Source organism: Egretta garzetta, unplaced genomic scaffold (assembly GCF_000687185.1).
Source record: "Egretta garzetta isolate BGI_Z169 unplaced genomic scaffold, ASM68718v1 scaffold55, whole genome shotgun sequence".
Lineage (NCBI taxonomy): Eukaryota > Metazoa > Chordata > Aves > Pelecaniformes > Ardeidae > Egretta > Egretta garzetta.
This window is the reverse complement of record NW_009259863.1, coordinates 3,391,454-3,409,437: the sequence shown is the minus strand read 5'-3', so window position 1 is coordinate 3,409,437 and position 17,984 is coordinate 3,391,454. Positions and strand designations below refer to the sequence as shown.

The window sequence follows — 17,984 nt, the reverse complement described above, 5'->3', positions numbered from 1 at the left end:
TGGAATGATAATACAGTTATTTTTTACTGTTTGGAAACACCTGATTTGGAACCATATTAGAGCAAAGTTTTAAATAAAAATAATCTTAGGAGTTGTGGAGTAGTTCTGGAAGATCAAAAAAATAAAAGGGTGATCCAGTCCCTAAAATTATTTGTATTGCTGAATAGCTGGATTAATTACATTGAGTTTGGTGTAGGAGACAAAAATATACTCTGTGTTTCTGTAAATTTTGATAATTTCCTGATAAATATGTATTTTATTTCTACTAATGGACTAAATTCTCACCTTCACTAAATTAAGTGTTGTTATAATAAGAAAAAACGTAAGACAAAGGTGATATTGACTGAGGCAGGGGAACTCATGGAAGTTAGTTCAGAGGGCCAGCAAAGGACAGGTTTATCATGCTTGCTGCTCCATGAATAACTGGAACATACTCTGTTCTGTCCAGTTTTTAAAGTGGTGAAGGTCTCGTGCTACAGCTTATTTGATTGCTATGAGCAAGCTGAAGAGATAAAGGTAAAAATAGTTGGACTGAGGTGATTGATTTGGCTTAAATGGTATTAGGTCTCACAGATAAAATGGAGGAGCAGAAGGCATGGCTTACTAATACTTCTTTGAAAGCCTGGTTTGAGCACAGTTCAAGAGTATTTGTAAACCTATGCACAAAATGATTATCTTTATATGCCTTCAACCCAAAGAACTTGTGCCATGTTCTAAATATGAAATTTCTTATGTGAACATGAGTACGTGTGAGTGGCAGAAACTTTGAGAAAGGCTTGTTTGAGGCCTGCTTACCCAAATAACAATTTCTCAGGATTGTGACAACATTTTCTCTGCTTTACTTCGTAGATCAGGTCTTTTTGTCCAAGAAGCCCTTTTCTCTTGCTCTTAAGTTGGTTTTGAGTATGCGTTTGTTTTCTGCTCTTTTTCTTTCTGCTGCATTGATATTAGTTCTTGTTGGGTGTTATTTACGATCCCAGTCCAAATGTTGATTACTACTAATCAACATTGCATCTGTCTTGCTCAGCTTTAGGATTTATATTACACATCATTCACCGTGAACTAAGCTTTTTGTTAATACTAAGCTCTTTTTATGGTGAGTTACCAGTTATCTGACTGTATGTGATGGCTACTGGTAGCAATTGGTTGTATGTCCTTTAAACAGTTAAATTACTTGTCTATAAGACAGAAACACATAGATTTTTGTGAATTGCAGTTTGATTTTTTCAATCACTGCTTTTTAGAGGCATCTACCTAGAAAATGCAAGTTTTGTTACTTGGTTTATAAATGCTTTTCCTCTTGGGGAGCATGGTAGCATAGAATCATAGAACCATTTGGGTTGGAAGGGACCTTTAAAGGTCAATTAGTCCAACCCCCTCCTGCAATGAGCAGGGACATCTTCAACTCACTCACGTTGCTCAGAGCCCCGTCCAACCTGACCTTGAATGTTTCCAGGGATGAGGCATCTACCACCTCTCTGGGCAACCTGTTCCAGTGTTTCACCACCCTCTCGTGAAAAATTCTTCCTTATATCTAGTCTAAATCTGCCCTCTTTCAGTTTAAAGCCATTATTGCTTGCCCTGTAAAAGCAGGCCTTGCTAAAAAGTTTGTCCCTATCTTTTTAAACAGGCTCCCTTTAAGTACTGAAAGGCTGCAATCAGGTCTCCCCACAGCCGTCTCTTCTCCAGGCTGAACAACCCCAATTCTGTCAGACTTTCTTCATAGGAGAGGTGTTCCATCCCTCTGATCAATTTTTGTGGCCCTCCTCTGGACCTGCTCCAACAGGTCCATGTCTTTCTTGTACTGAGCATCCCATTGTCCGCAGTACTGGTGTATGCAAATAGCAATGAGTGTGAGAATGAATGTCTGTTGTCTGTCTCGATAGGGAGAACTGTATCAGTACCAGTAAAGCAGTCTCGTGTTCATGTCTTGGCCTGAATCCAGGTGGTGCTGGTTGTGCTGGTTTCTTCAGTTAGATGACATTGTTGGTCTTTGTCTTTTCAGTGAACCTGCTCTGTAATCGCCACTGTGTAAGAGAATGGGGTTATCTTGTTCAGTTTTGAACAGGTACATGTTTGGAGAAGACCAGAAGATTCTTTCTAGGTGATCCTGGTAATGGCTTTGAGCAGAGGTAGAAGTAACTCTTTACGACTTTCTCACAAGCTGGAAAGGGTATGGGTCAAATTAACAGATGTTATGCTGAAATACTTTTAGGATGTGTTTGTGGAGTGACTGCTAAACTGTAAAGTTGTAGTTGGGTTGCTGGTTTTGTGGGGTTAGACTGAGCAGATTGCTGCTCTTATAGCACAGTTAGAGGAAGTTTTCTGTTACTCAGTGCATCAAGGTACAAGCCATTCACAGATCTTCTTATTCACTGCAGCTCATAGGAGCTTAGCAGTAATGGAGGCTGTTTACTGTCCTGAAGTAGTTATTAGCAGAAAGATGGAGTGTTGATACTGGAAGTTGATATAACTGCCGCCTTTGCCAGTTAAAAGGCAGAATTTGACAAAACAAGGCTTTTGAGAATTAAATGAAACCCACGTTCTTGAAACAATCGGAAGTGTCCCATATCGTGTTTTAGGTATATGTGTGCTTCTGTTCGTCAGTGTGGTCAGGTGGCTGTTCTTCCAAGAACTGAATGACCAACATAGGAGGGAAGACTATGTAGAACAGTTCTTGGGCATCTTTAATGTTTGGGTGGTGTGATTGGGTGTGGATGTGTGGTTTTGGGATTGCCTTATTTTTTTTCCTTTCTGAGCAATTCCTTGATCATAAGTGGAAACTGAAGTTGAGGAGATGACATAACTCTTGAGAGCAACACCCTTTTTTTAACTTTGGATGGTACCCTAATGATAAGTTTCATGTTTTGTTCTATTATTTCTTGCTGGAGGACATGCCAGAAGCTTATCTACTAATTTTATAAGCTTGTGAGCATAGCAGGTCAAACTAGTCACATGCCAGTGAACTAAATAACCAGTGTTCATACTAAATTGGTATTTCTCAGCTATCATGAATTCTGTAGCTTTTCAGGGTGTCATTTACTGGGGCAGTTTGATGTATTATACACGTAATAGAGGGAATGGAATTTGAATTGCATGTCATCTGGAGACATTTCTTGATTTTGTAATAAAGTCAAACTTTTAACCAGTTTAGTTAGTGGGTATGTTTATCAAATCATGTGTTTCTCATAAATTATGAGGAAGAGTGACCCTGTAAGAGTGTACAAAGACTGTTGGGGACATCTCTTTAATTGCCCCTTTTTTCCTGTCCCTCTGGATTGCTGATGAGAAAGTGTTTTCCCCAAGTGCAGTCTGTTCTTTCTAGTTTTAGCCTGTGTTTTCATGAGTACTGTTGGAAGCAGCATTACCTCTGCTAAAACCATTATAACCTACTGAATCTTTGGAGCCAAACCAATTGTTCTGACCACAAATACTACTTTTCTTTAGCTAGTGTCCTGTCCCTCTGTGTTAGCCATTTCAGGCTCTTTTCACTAAACGTACATGTATTTTTCCTCCTGCATATAAAGCAATTTTGAACATAACCTTCAGATTGTAACCCAAAATTGGGTCTACAGTTGTTTCTCTCAGTTTTCTTACCTCTTTGTGCCTTTCTTCCTCCAAGCTGTCCATGTGAACAGTTGCACAGTGTCTTGTCACCAAGGTAGTAACTTTCCTGTAAAAAATTTGAATTTACTATACTGGTATTATACTGAGAACATGGAGAATGTTTATTTTGCATGCTTTTCTGTTTGTAGGTAACAAACTACCAGTGTTTGCCATTTTAGATCCTTCTGAAGACTTTAGTTATTTATTCGTTTGGATCAGTTTTATGGAGTTTGATAGATCGAGAGAGGCTGGATCGGCAAGGCAGTTTATGTATTTACAAGTCACAGAGCTCATCTAAAGGCTATCTACTTAATAAAATAATTTAATTTGATTTAAAGTACTTGGTTTGATGCTGTATTTTGACTTTATTGTTGGAATTTGTGCTTTACTACTCTTTATTTCCGAAATAACAGGCTCCTGTGGCTAAAGAACCATAAATCAGTAGCCCTGTGATGTAACTCAATCTTTTCTTAAAATGGGGATTCAGTCCTCTGTCAAGATACATAGTGTATTAAGTTTATTAATCCTAATTGATTTTCATGTGTTTTAGTTCTAAAGACGGGAAAAATCCCTCTTTACAATTTAGAGATTAATGGAGAATGGGAGCAAGTGTTTAGTTAGTATTTCAGATGGCACTTACTGTGATTTTTTTTCTTGCACTGGGCAGTCAGTAGAAGGTACTCGCAGGCAAATTCTTAGTTAAACGGGTTACAGGCTTACAGAAAAACTTTCATAGAACAGTTGGAATTTGGTGTTTTCTTACGCAAGTTATATCATCAGTGACCTCATTTCTCTTGAAAATACATTTTTTCCTAACAAAGAGCATTTTTAATTGTTTCTTGAACATAGGCATCACAGATCTCAATAGGGAAAAGGTTTTAATATAAAATATACCATTTTCATTTACAGTCTTGAGACTTAGTGATGTTTTTTCAGTGTCAATGTTTAATTGCTTTACTAGAGTTTATTAGCTCTTCTTAAGGCTTATCTAGACATGTTAGTTATTGCTTTAGACTGTTACTGTTCTTTTCATTGAAGTGTAGCATTGTCGTGCATATAGCATAGTAGGAACTTTAAAGTATTCAACCATTTCTATAATATGTGATGCTTATATTATTAAAATATGGAATCCACGAGGGACTTGCTCAGTCCTGCTGTTAGCATGATTCAGGTGGATGTAGCATTTACAGCAATGCAAAGCAGCAACATTCCAGGGCTAACATCTACAGAAAAGAAATTTATTTCTATGCTTGAGATTTACCTTGACCAATATGTCAAAAAACTGAATATTTCTGTCTGTAATTTTGGCTGAAGATAATAAAGGGAAGACTTATGTTAATAAGAATAAAGCTTCATAAATTTCCATTGATGATGTTTTTAAGGGCATTTTCTTCTCCTTCCCTCATCTTCCCCAGCAAGTAAGGCTTGTTTTCCTCAATTCTACATTGCTGAAGAATTAAAAAAAAGGTCAGATTTTTGTTTTAAAGCGTGGAAAATTTTACTTTAAATTTGCAAGTAAACTATTTTTACTGTATGTTATTCTATTATTGTATAACATATAAAAATGAGTCAGTAGCACACCGCAGTCATTTGGAAATTTAAATACTTCACAAGTAATGAAATACTAAGTTGAAGGCTGGTAGTGCCTATTCCAGTATGAATATGCTCAACGTGATTCATATTTTCCTTATTTGCAGCTTGTTTAGTTGTACACTGGTGTACAACTTTTCTGTTCAGATATGTTTTTTCTTTATTTTTTCTTTTCTTCTATCTTTTATCCTTCTGTCTTGATTTCTGTATTTATTACTGAGATAATATTTAGATATTTATTACTAAGATCATCTATACCTCTTTAGTTCTGTCTGGGTTTGCTTTTGTTGATTTACTTTTCCCAGTGCTGTTTCTTTACCTCCACCTCCCTTTCATAATTTAATTTCTTAGTCTCTTCTGTATCTGTTACTATTCTCTGTCACTTTTTCTCTTCCCAGCAGGGTCTGTGTCGAATGCTTCTCATCCGGGGGCCTCATGGGTCTGTACTAGCTGAGTTATAGCTCAGGTGGTTTGAAATTAGCGAGATTCTGTGCTTCAAATTCCTCTGTAAAATTAAAGCTACAGCACAGAGTCTTGTAAGTATGAAAATACTTTAATATTTCAAACTGTCTGTCAGTAGTAGACTGAATGTGTCCCTTTTGTTACTAATAAAGGAGGGTGTGTAAGTTCAGTAACTTGAGCAAGGCCATTGTAAAACCCAGGGCTCTTATGGCAGCACTGAAGCCTACTCCAGAGCTTTTGCAGTTGTCCAAGTAGTTTTTAGTTGTCATGTTGTCTTCAGTAGCTTTTTAGTTTAGTTCTACGCTGAAGAAACAGAAGAGGATCTGAAAGGAGTCTCCTTTGTCACAGTCTGTTCCCAAATACCCGTTCCACATTTTGTAGGAACAGTTCTTAATGAGAACACTGATACCGAAGTGCAGAGCTGTTGGGAGGACATAGTCTTTGAGAACATAAGAATGAGCAGCTGGAATTAGGGTGAAGGTCCATCTCGTTCAGTTTTCCATCTTGGACAATGGCCGGTATTAGATACTTAGGGGAAAATAAAGTCTAACAGGGCAGTTACCATGTCATCTTTTTGCCAGTGTCTCCTTTTTCTCAGTATGTAGCTTGTAGCAAATAAGTGATTAAGAAACACTTGGATGAGTGGAGTAAGACCAGCATTATCAGTCCTCTGCAGCTTGCGTGTGCGATATCTGTGTGTATATATATACACATGCATGGGCATAAAGATGGCACTGTGGATTGGAGAACGAAAGCTGCCAGTAATTTCCGGAAAAACACTTTTCCTGTAGAGTGATGTATACAATGCAGTAACTAAAAACTATTGTTAGAATAAAATAAGTAACAATAAATTGTCAGCTCAGGAAACTTGTGGCTTTCAGCTCCTGACAGCCATCTAATTACAGAGGTCCAGAGTGCCAATTACCTGGTGCCAAAGTCAGCCTTCCATAAGAGGCTGTTTAAAATCTTTCTAATATTTGAACTTTAAAATTAACAGGTTATTTGTTTGTTTGTTTTTTTTCCCCTAATTCTTCATGACAGGTGATTGTGGATTGAATTACAGTCTTAATAGACTTGATTATTCATCAGTGTTTGGCTTTAGCAAACTTTAGCAAAAACCAGCAAACCGTTTACAACTTCCAATTTTTGTTATTTTAAAAGTATGCTCATTATTGTAGTGCCTTCACAAGAACATTATTTTTTAAAGTTGCAGTAATGTCAGTCTTGAAGAGGAGCAGGAATTGATACATTTTCTGAGGCAGTCTAAAAATTCTAACAATTTTTAATTTCTATGAACTTATTGCTTATTTTGATTTCTAAGATAAATCTATTAATTTAAATCTGGTTTAAGTAAGCAATTTTTAGAAATTTTTAGATATCTTATTTCTATCATGTGAGTTATTTTATCTTAAAAATGCTTCTAGGTAGGTGCCTGAAGAGTGAAAAATAGGCATACTTGGTTGTTTGGAGTCTGTGTTGTATTTGTCAGACCTTCCTACATGTTTTGTAGAATCACTTGGGTGTTTGGCTTGATCTCACAAATTTCGCATCCCAACAGGGACCAGGATTCATTAATCACACATAGGATCTTTGGGATAGGAGAGGCTACCATTGCAGAACCAAACTTAGAGAAAGTGAGGAGAATGGCTGGTACAGTGGCCTTGACTGCCTCTTAGGAAACCTATTTTCAGGAGCAACTTCTGGGATCCTTCTCAGGTTAGTGGAGGATAGGAACTCGACAAAGACAATATTCTCTGGCTCTCCTGGGAGACTAGTGCATGCTGCACTCAGTGCTCTTCCAAAAAGGGGCTGCAGATGCAGATATGTGGTGTGGGTGGGACTTAGAGTTTTAAAATTGTATCCTGTGAGAAAACTGTGATTTTCAACTCTTTGCACTTCTGGATCAGCTCTTTCTGCTGTTTACCTTTCTTCACTTTTTCATAGGTGGGAAGGGACAGTGAGGGACAGCTGATCCTCTAAGACTGGGGACCTTCCTGTGGCAATAAAACAATAAAAATGTGAGTCCACCAAAAAGCTATAAGGACTATCTGCAGAAATTTTAAGCTTTGGGTGATAGCTTCTCCTACACTGAAACTGCCTCACATGGGAATTTTCTGTCTTGCCTTTCTTCATTTTTTCCCCTTTTGTTTGTTTTTAGATGGCCAATTTATTTTTCCCTGTTTCCTCCCTTGTCTTGCTCAGCATTACAGCTGCAACATTTTTCGATCATTTTAAGTTTTAGGCTCTTTCTTGTTTGTTTTTTTTTCCAGTCATTGGTCTTGATGACATTATGGATGAAGAAGGAGTTAAAGAGAGTGGTAACGACACCATTGATGAAGATGAGCTTGTTTTACCTAACAGGAATTTGAGGAGCCGATGTGAAGAAACATCAGTCACATCACCAAGAAAATCACCACGTTTAATGGCACAAGGTGATTATTCAATAGATTATGTGATTTTGCACATTTGAAGTCAACTGAATTTTTTTAATCCCGCATCACCAATTTTTTAAACATAAAGTAAAGCTTTGCTATTTGGTTGTGTGAATTCAAGTACAGACACTTCCTTTTTTTAAACTGGAGCTAGAAGTCAGCATCCATAGGGTACTACTCAATTCTTTTTTTTTAAATATTTGATGTCTTCCTTATGGCCTGTGGTCCTTAAACTAATTTTTGAGATAGCTGCATCAGATTAGCACTGTGGTTCTTTATCAGCAAAAGCTTGTTGTACTTGCAAACAGCATTGGAATGTTAGGTTAGCATGGTTCTGTATTTCCAACTAAATTTTTAATTCCACTTGCTTTTCTTCATATATTTTCTTTTAATTTTAAATTAGGTTATACTAACTGCAGTCATAAAGTCTTTCATCAAAATATCTCAATATGCTTAATAGGTATTTTAATCAAATATTTAAATTGCATGGTAGCTAATCGATTACGATTAGGGTTTTTCGAAGTCGTCGAATTGATGGAGTTATTGACAGCACTGCTTTTTCCCCCGATAGAGTAGGCTGAGTTAAAAAGATAAAATTACTTAATAGGGAAGTCAGAATTTAAATAAGAGCCTGTGGTATAAAGCTGGTGAATATGCTTTTTAAAAAGGCGCTGGAATGGTATCTGGTTTAGAAAATGTAAGAGGTGTCATCAAGTGAGAATGTGACTGCATCTCAGTTTCATGTACTGTGTTCTCTAAAAGCTTTGTAAACTTCTCAGCTGTACTTCTAATCACTATGTAACTTGTGCAGTTTTTACTTGAGGTAGAAAAAGATGAATGTTAGAAAACCAGAGTGGATTTTGATTGTCTTTTTATCATTATTTCTGTTTTATATATACTATTCAGAACTTTCATAGCCATTAGAATAATGAGATTTTACATCCAAACTGTGGCAGCGTAAAATTGAAATGCAAGTAATTTAGAACTTTTAAAAGTACAGAGCTGGGGTTTTGGTTTGGTTTGAAGTTTAGTAAACAACTAAGTTTTAAGTTCTCTTTGTGTTCTGTAAGCTAAATTCGTTCTGTTCTAGGTAAGTCTTATGTTTGCAAAGAGGAGGATGCAATATACCTAAGACGTTTTCTGTTTCCCTTTCTAGAATCGGTACGGAGTTTGCGGCAGAGCACACTAGCCAAGCGTTCGAATGTTGCACCTCTTGTCAGTACCAAGAAATCGTCTGTAAAAAGTGGATCTGCTCCAAAAACCGGACAGAAACAAGAGAAAATTCCAGCTAAAGAGACGGATGTCGCTGCACCGTTGAAAACAGAACAGCCTAAAGAACTTAGGCGTAGCACAAGACGGTCAGGGCAGACAGAAGGAACAGCAGCAGCAGTAACAGCATCCCAAAGTAATACAAAATGTCTTCCTGGACCTGAAGAGGTGAATGAAATAAAGTCTGAAACCCTTGAGCCGGCAAAAGTTGAGGAAACATCTCAAGAGTTAAGTTGTACTAATTTAGCAGAAGCCTGTTCTCCTTCTGGAGAAACAAAGGAAATAACAGAGGTTGCAACGAAGACTGAATCTGGGAACGTTGAGTCAGTTTGTTCAGTATCTGCAGATACTGGAATTACTGCAGTTAAAAACGAAGCAAATGAGTCAGTGAAGCAAATGATTGATTCAATGGGCTCTGAAACTTCTTCAGAAGAAAAGACTGAAAATAAAACAGAGGAATCGGAGAAGAAAACAGAAGAGCATGATCAAAGTGGGGTAATTGGAAAAGCTAATGATCCATCTAGTGTTTGCGTGAATCCAAGTGAAATCTGTGAGACCTTTCCAAATTTATCCAGCTCTGTAGAAGAGGGGGTTGATTGTAGTTTAGGTTCCCACAGTGTGGAAGTTCCTGGTGAAAATACATTGTCAGTAAAGGAATGCGTAACAGAACCTGTAGAAGATGACAAGGGAATGGAGAAAACTGTAACTTCATCTGAGAAACTATTGGACAGTACAGAGTTTGATAATAAAGACTTGAAAAGTGAAGAGTTTACTTCTGCTGACCCAGGAAATAGCATTTTAGATAGCACTGTTCCTGACCAAACAAGCCAAAATGTACAGCAGCAGATCAGCAGTACTAAAGTAGAAGGCCCTGAGGCATCAAAATTTCAGGATGATGATAAACAAATTAGCATTTCATCAAAATGTGAAAAGAACATTAGGCCCCGGCATAGTAAATCTATAATACAGAATAAGCAAAGTCTGACTGCAGGTATTCAACAGAAATCAGGCACAGTGCAACAAGAAATAACACGTTCAAGAACAAGAGCAGGTCTTACTGTTTCAGGTCTTCACAGTCCATCTTCAGCAAGTCTAAAGCGGAATGCGGATGAGCAAGAAAGTCACCATCATCCAAATAACCCGGTTAAAATTAGGAAGAAACAATCTGATCTGGGTTTGAAAGCAAAGAGCTGTGTTTCAGGGGTGACGATAAAAAAGCAGACCAATACAGTGATGAAGAAAATCCCCCGAGTCCAGGCTTCTGGGCAAGTTCAGAAGTCATCAGTTCAAAGAGCAAGTGAGAAATCTCCCACTCATCAAAGCTGTTCTAAAGACACTCACCACTCCATGCATCCGTTATCAGGGCATGTTTCAAATCTTGGTCAGAAGCAAGCCCAGGGTCAGAAACACCAGTTTGCAACTGTGCTAAAAACAAATAGCTCCACAAAGGAAGAGGCAGAGACAAAAGATCTCCCTGTTGTAGAGCATCTGAAGGAGGATGATAAAGAAAAAAACAAGTCAAAAAGAATTGATAAGAATCTCCAACCTCGACAGAGAAGAAGTAGCAAAAGTCTTTCACTTGATGAACCTCCATTGTTCATTCCAGATAACATTTCAACTGTTAAACGGGAAGGCTTGGAACATACCTCTGCTAGTGAAAGCAAATATGTTTGGGTGCCCAACAAGCAGTGTGGCTTTTGCAAAAAGCCGCATGGCAACAGGTGTGTGTGGCTTTGTGTCTGAGGAATTTATTATTGATCTCAGAAGATAATTAATTTTCCTCTCTTACCGAATGTTTCATACTGCTGGTGCCAAAACAAAAAGGCATAGCCTTATAATGGAAGCCTCTGTTACACTGTCAGTTAGTTTCCTTTGCACTCATACCTTTTTTTTTGTCTTTTAAGTAGAGCATTAGAAACTAGTTTGCCCAAAATTTTTACTAGAGATGTTTTATTATATGAATACATTTTTTGAGGAATGTGTAATTCTGCTATGCTGTTAAAATATGTACTTTAAACTTGACATTTTTTTCCTAGAAAAGAAGTAAGACTAAGATGTCTGTGTTCCAGATTGTAATTTCCTTATTTCCAGAGACCTCTTGAGTTAAAGGCTCACCATCAACCAAAAAAATCAAATAGTTGTTTGCATGTGATTTTTTTTTATCTGGTAGAAGTGTATTCTAATACCTAGAAATTCAGAGTTTTTTTTCAATTTGTATAATCATTGCTGTCAGGCTTTCATGTAACAGGAATAATGAAGCAGTTGGGGGGAGAACATCAGTCTCAAAAAAAACCCTGTAAAACTTCCATGTAGGCATATATGAAATTGCCTTTGACTATACCTAATGATGAGGTTGCATCTGAAGTTGATGATGTCCCTCTGTGACAAAAGTTATTCTTCTACACTGTAAGTGAACTGAAAAGGGCCATTGGGTTCCACTAATGACCTATCAATCCAAGAATAAGAATTTCTTTATTACTGCTTCTTATTTTCTGGATTTAATACTGAAGTATTTGTTTGTAGTTGCAGTTTTACCTGCCAGCCTTTTTTTTTTTTTTTTTTTAATTAATTTCAAATTGAAGGTGTTTTTGATTAGTCCTTTGTGTACATGAGAAAAACTTTTGATAGTAATTTTCAGTGAGCGTGCTTTAGCACTCTGTATATCAGAGTGAAATATGGTACAATTGCCTTTGGTGCCTGAGGTTTTTACAGCATTAATTTGTGTCTAAGAGGAGCCCTTGTGATTTTTATTGGCTTATTATATCATGTTTGAAAAACACATACATAAAATTCATAAATTCATTTACTGTGCAGCTATAGTAGCTGCATCGATGTGGCCTATGAAAATAATTAATGCTAGGCTTCCTCTGCCTCGTTGGTCAGAATTACCTGATTGAAGGGGCACTCAAACTTAGTTCTGTGTGTTTTGTTGTGCTTTGTTTTTTTTTTTCTTTTTTTAAATCCTTTTATTTTTAGGACTGTCCCTTTACCATTTGTGTCTCTATATTAGTGTTTAATTGCATGCAGTTGCTTTTCCTTAGTTCTTACCTCATGCGTTACCACAATAGTACATTGGTAGCCTGTGTTTCAGTGAATTGTTTAAATTCAGAAAGGCTGCTTCGTGATATGAAAATGCTTATGTGGATATTTTTAAAGCAAAATATGCATATTGGGGATTTAAACTGTTTGATGCCTGTTCAATATTCAGCTTTAAGTTGAACTCTGCTTACTTTAGTTTATAAAGTCGAAGTAATGCTACAGAAGATTTACATACTATGTGTTGATATAAGATTAAATGCAACAAACCAATTTTGCATTGGCAGCTCTTACTGCTGCTAGAAGAATAGTATAATGTATGGATCACTAGCTGAGGTTGGATTGAGAGAGCCCGTGAGTTGCCGTGGATGTTGATGACGGGTATCCTCAACTTTGTAATGTCAGTCTTGTTAAGATTTTTTTTTTAATATGTATGTGTTACAAAACTGTTGACGCAGACAGCAGTTGCAGCAGGAAAAGGTCAGATTGGCTAAATGTAGAAAGATATTTAGTACATAAACGTAGAGTTTTTGTATACAGAAAGCGACTGAGACACACTAGCAGAGTGAGGAAGCTTGCAGTATTGAGCCCCATGCTTAACAGAAGACTTAAGACTGTTAGTCCAGCGCTTTTTATCATCACTATTCTAAAAAATGCAGTTTTAGTTTGTTCAAATTATTTTTATTTTGTAGTTGTATGCTACAGATAAAAGCTCTTAAACCTTTCAGATTCACTTGATGTCATTAAGATAAAGAGGAAGCAAAACTCTTATCGTGAGTGGCTTGGCATTTTTGTACTTGTTTAATTATTGGTGCAAGAACAAGAAAACATTTTCAGTACAGTGCAAAAGAAAAAAAAGCATAACATGATAAATTTCACTTAGATCATTTGGAAAAATATAAGAACTATTCACTTTGTATATTGCTTTTCACGGAATTTTTATTTCCCTTTTATTAGCCTAGCTGGCCAGCCTGTTTCCTTTTTTTTTCCCCCCCTCTGTTCATTGTATAGGAGAAAATGTGAGACACGAGTATTGTCAAATGACAGTAAGCTCAACAAATGTCAAAGGCAGAGCCAAGATCTGAAACAGTATTTCTGTTTATATCCTGCTCTATGGTTATTTAAACTTTGGAAAATTTTATTGATGCTGTGGTACAAATTACTTGTAGAAAAAGAAACTGAACTGAAGTTGCAGCCCCGAGTTGGGAAATAACGTACATAAGAGGTTCGCAGGATGCCATGTTAATGAAACATGTTTAGCATTCAGGCTGCAAAACAGTAGTCATTTGAACCTTTTTGTATTCCCTACAATAAATGAAAAGCCACTAACTTGTTGATAAGGTAATACTAAGCTTGGAAAATTGATTCAGGTAGAAGATAATGTGTGGAGATCATTTTATCAGCCTTATTTATGTACAGAATCCCCGAAGAGGGATCCTTGCGTAGGCCTTTCACAGCCCCAGCATAATCTTACCGTGCCTGCTACAAGAACGGTAGAAGAAGGATGGTACTTGCATGTTGTTTTCTTTCAGAATCAGCACCTGACAAATGGATCCAATTTATATCTTTAGGAATATATTCAATAACTTGCTGACCTCATGCAAGATCAAAGTATGCTTACCTTGCACTGTAGATACAATGCATTTGGCTGGAAAAGGAAGAATCCTTTTTAAAAACATGTGACTTGCATGATCAAAAAAAGTTTACAAATGTTAATGTGTCTTGCTTTGTAAGAGGCATGCCTGTTTTTTTTCTGTTAATAGAGCGTCATTCCTTGGCACCTAAGCTTTGAACGGTGACTGCCCATGCTCTGTTTTCCACTTGTCTTGATGCTTATAAGCTGGAACCAACACAGCTGTTTTATATTTTGTATTTTCCTTACCCAGAGGGTGGATGGTCAGTGTTTGGCTTTAGGACTAATTGTTTCAGTCTGTTTGCTTGATGTATTGTGTTGATTCCCATTTAGAGGTTTACCTTTGCAGTACAGCTAAAGAATAATTGTTCTTTCATATGAAAACTAAACCCTATGTTTCTGGGCAAGTCAGATAATGATAATGCAACTTTTTATACTTAGTATACTGTTTTCAGCACATTGAAACAGATTGTTCTTCAGTGCAAAGTTTTAATTGGTTTTGTTACTCATAGTATTGCTTTCAACTTGTTTAACTTTGCCACTGTGTCCCATATTGCTGTCAGATGTTTTCTCATCAGCTAATAACATAAATCATACACGTAAATTTTGATTCTTCTATAGATGAAACGTGTGTATGTGTATGGATATGCGTATCACACAGAAAAATGTTACAGACTGAAGTTACTACCTCAACTTCTTAATGACTTCAAGTGATGTTGAAAATACTAAGCTTTGTCACAAACAATAGTTATTTTTCCTGAAGACAGATCAAAGATATTTTAAGATAGTTGAAGAAAAAAATAATATTTAATTTCTTGGCATAGAGCTAGATGAAGATGGTAACTCTGCAGACATTGAGGAATCTGCTAATGTAAGATTTCTTCTGTTATGCATCTTGTGCATCCTTCTGATGTAAGGGCTCATATTATAAATTTCTCTAGTTTTCACTGTAGATGTTCACGTTCTCTGCAGGCTGGAGGGCTGAACTCATTCCTTTCCTGTACAGAGAGACAAAACCTAACTGATGTTTTGCAGATTGTCCCCCTTGTCTTCACTCTGTCTTCTTTACTGGAAGAAGTGTCACCAATTTCTGATCAATAGTTCACAGTACATGAAATACTCTGATTCTAAGCAAATTTTCTAGAAAGCATTATATCATGAGGGAAGTTTGTAGGTTTTGATTTTTTGCTGGTGACTTCCTCTTTTGATTTCTTCAGTTCTAGTAAGGTTTTTTTTAATAGGCTGTGGGAGTTTGGGCATTCTCTTTTGTTGTTTTGTGGGGGTTTTTTTGTTTGTTTTGTTTTGTTCCTTGGGATTTGATTATGCAGTTTGTGTGGTCTGACACATACTAGCCTTCTCAGAGCTTACAGAAAAATTAAGTGATGCAGGACCAGGGTTTTACTTAGGGTCTTCATTTTCCCCACATCTCAATTCTGCTTTAATATAGAGGAAGAGTTAGTGATGTTGTAAAAGGCAATTAATTGGAAAGTGCAGGAGTTGATTTATCAGAGATGTAGTATTCCTGATCTCTTGCATACACATGGTCACTAAAAAGTGTTTGCACAACTATAATACAGAAAATTACTTTGGCTGATGGATGAAGTTAAAAATCTGAAAACTTTTTTTTTCTATAGTAAAGATTATTATTAGAACATTTGTTTTTTGAAAATAATGCTATTAACTTCAATAAACTGTTTTGGAACCAGGCAATCATATAATTTGCACAGCCAATACAAAAGACGGTGGTTGAGGAAGGGGATTAAGGCTCCAAATTATAAGCTTTCTTAAGTTACATGTGCATATTTTTTTAAGGGTGGATGTATATACAGCAAATGAATCATTGTTGGGACAACATTCTTCACAAGAAACAGTAATTAGAATAATTATGATGCCTTAGTTCTAGTACATGTTCATTGAGTTGTATGAGTCTGTTAAACTGCAGATTATGCAAGATGCCATTGATTTAGTCATGGATGATGCTTCTAAGTTTTCTGCCTCTGTTACTGCTTTCTTCTGCTGTGGAAAAACCTTGCAACATTAAAAGCTATCATCCACGTCCACCCACAGCTGTAGAAAACCCCAGTGACAGTGTAAACAAAATAGCATTGTAATGTATAATTAAAGAATGGAAGGACTCCAGTGTGTTTTATATTTACAGCTGTATCATTTTATTAGTAGTTTTTTATATGGATTATATTACTGTGCTGCAGTATTGGTAGGATTATTATTAATACCAGTACCATTAAGGAATCAGGCAAACAGATAGCATGAGTTGTCTAAAATACATAGTTTTATAAAGTAGGTCTGTATATATATATATGCAGTTTATAGAGTGCACGATCCTGATCCTGCAAGATGCAATGTGTGGGTAGAATCCACTGGTAATGGAGCTTACCTTAATGATATTTTTTTTTTATTTTAACAGATTTGTGATTAATGTTAGGAGAGGTACCCATTTTTTTCAGGGTTTTGGGAAGTTCAGTGGTTTTGGTTTTTATGTTTTGTTATTGGGCACATTTCATGCATTCACCTTTAGTTCAAAGAGTGTAGGGTTGCTTGTCTCTGTGCTTGCTTCCTTTTTGGAGAGGTTCATATAACATGGAAACCAAAGAAAATTACGCGTTTAAGGAAAAAAGAAACTTGTATTACATAAAAATTGGGTTATTGAAATTTAATACTTGGGAAATAAGTTTGCAGTGTCTTTTTCCTATGCTGCAAATTCCATGTAAAGAAATCTGCTGATAGTGTTTCTTTGAAGATAGGCTGTTCTTGTTTCTAGAAGATCAAAACCTGAAAAAATCATGTCATCCGTGTTGGACTTGTACAAAAACTGCTCACGTATATGTGCTCTGACAAGGTAGTGCAAATTTTTTTGACAAACACCCATTTCACTTGAGCTTTGAATTGAGCCCATACTACTTCACTGATGTGGAACATAGGCTCTGCTAAAGCTGCCGTGAATATCTTCAACTAGTAACATCTTTTATTAGCTGAAGGAAAAGCTGTTGCCTCCATGCAGTGTCTCATCTTGAACATTGACTGGACTGTAGCATCATGCAGCTGGGACACAATTGTAATGTTAATACAAATTTGCAACAGATTTCATAGAAGATTGGTGAACAGTGCCATTAAGTGGGGGGGGAATGCAGATGTGGTACATGCTTTAAATACTTTAGTCCTTAAAATGTGTGTGAACAGTGGTTTTACTCTTAGGTGAGTTTGGGTTTAGGGTATCATTTTGAATATTTTTAAGTTTTGCTTTTTTTTTTTAAAGCTCTGAGTCCTGTTGCAGTGTTTTGTCTATGCTGCGTACCACAAATGCAACGAACCTAAAGAGAGGCAATTATTTCTGAAGTAGATGATTTTCTGTGACAATGCACCTCACGTTATTAATTAATCTTAAAATGCTGACTACTGGCCCATGCTTGACTATTCTGACAGCTCCCAATTTTTTGTATTTTATTTTCTTCAAGTATAGTTTTACAACAAATATTTGTTTTATGAATAAGATGGTTTCTGCCCATTTTACTTGTAAAATCTTACTTTACAGTAATGGATTTCTCTGGAAACTTGCTTTTGTTCCCTAAGTTGAATGTATGTAAATTCATTTTAAAACATGGCCTGTGTACTTCAAAAATAAATCATCCAAGCCTGAGTTTTTAATTTAACAGATCAATTTACTTTACTACAAATAACACACCAAAGAAAATCTCCCAATCCTAAGAGACATAGTGGAAGGTTTGCATTAATTACTGTTTGTCTCTTTTTATGTATCATCTATTACTTTCTGATTTTAAGGTGCACCTTTGAATGAAACAATAACATACTCTATGCGAAGGTCCCAATGAACTATAGTGCTGTCTTCTGTCACCTGTCAGCTCTTTTTAGATTTTCCTTAAAATTGTGGTTTTATATTGGAAGTCCAGTGAAAGCAATTCTGTTGCTGAATGTGGCAT

The 17,984-nt window shown here is 36.5% G+C and overlaps 1 protein-coding gene across 7 annotated transcripts in view; it reads left to right on the top strand.

Annotated features, from left to right (window-relative positions):
• The window catches only part of PHF3 (PHD finger protein 3), a 42,711-nt gene that overhangs the window by 749 nt on the left and 23,978 nt on the right, over positions 1-17,984 (top strand). For 2 of the 7 annotated variants that reach the window (XM_035895615.1, XM_035895614.1), the window contains 3 exons: positions 7,603-7,676; positions 7,929-8,090; positions 9,247-11,080. In XM_035895615.1, coding sequence (XP_035751508.1) covers positions 7,949-8,090; positions 9,247-11,080 — 1,976 coding nt within the window. In that variant the 5' untranslated portion in view covers positions 7,603-7,676; positions 7,929-7,948. Of the gene's footprint in view, positions 1-5,021; positions 5,074-7,216; positions 7,375-7,602; positions 7,677-7,928; positions 8,091-9,246; positions 11,081-17,984 lie in introns of those variants that run through there. The other 5 variants (XM_009640065.2, XM_035895618.1, XM_035895613.1 and 2 more) reach the window with 4 other exon arrangements.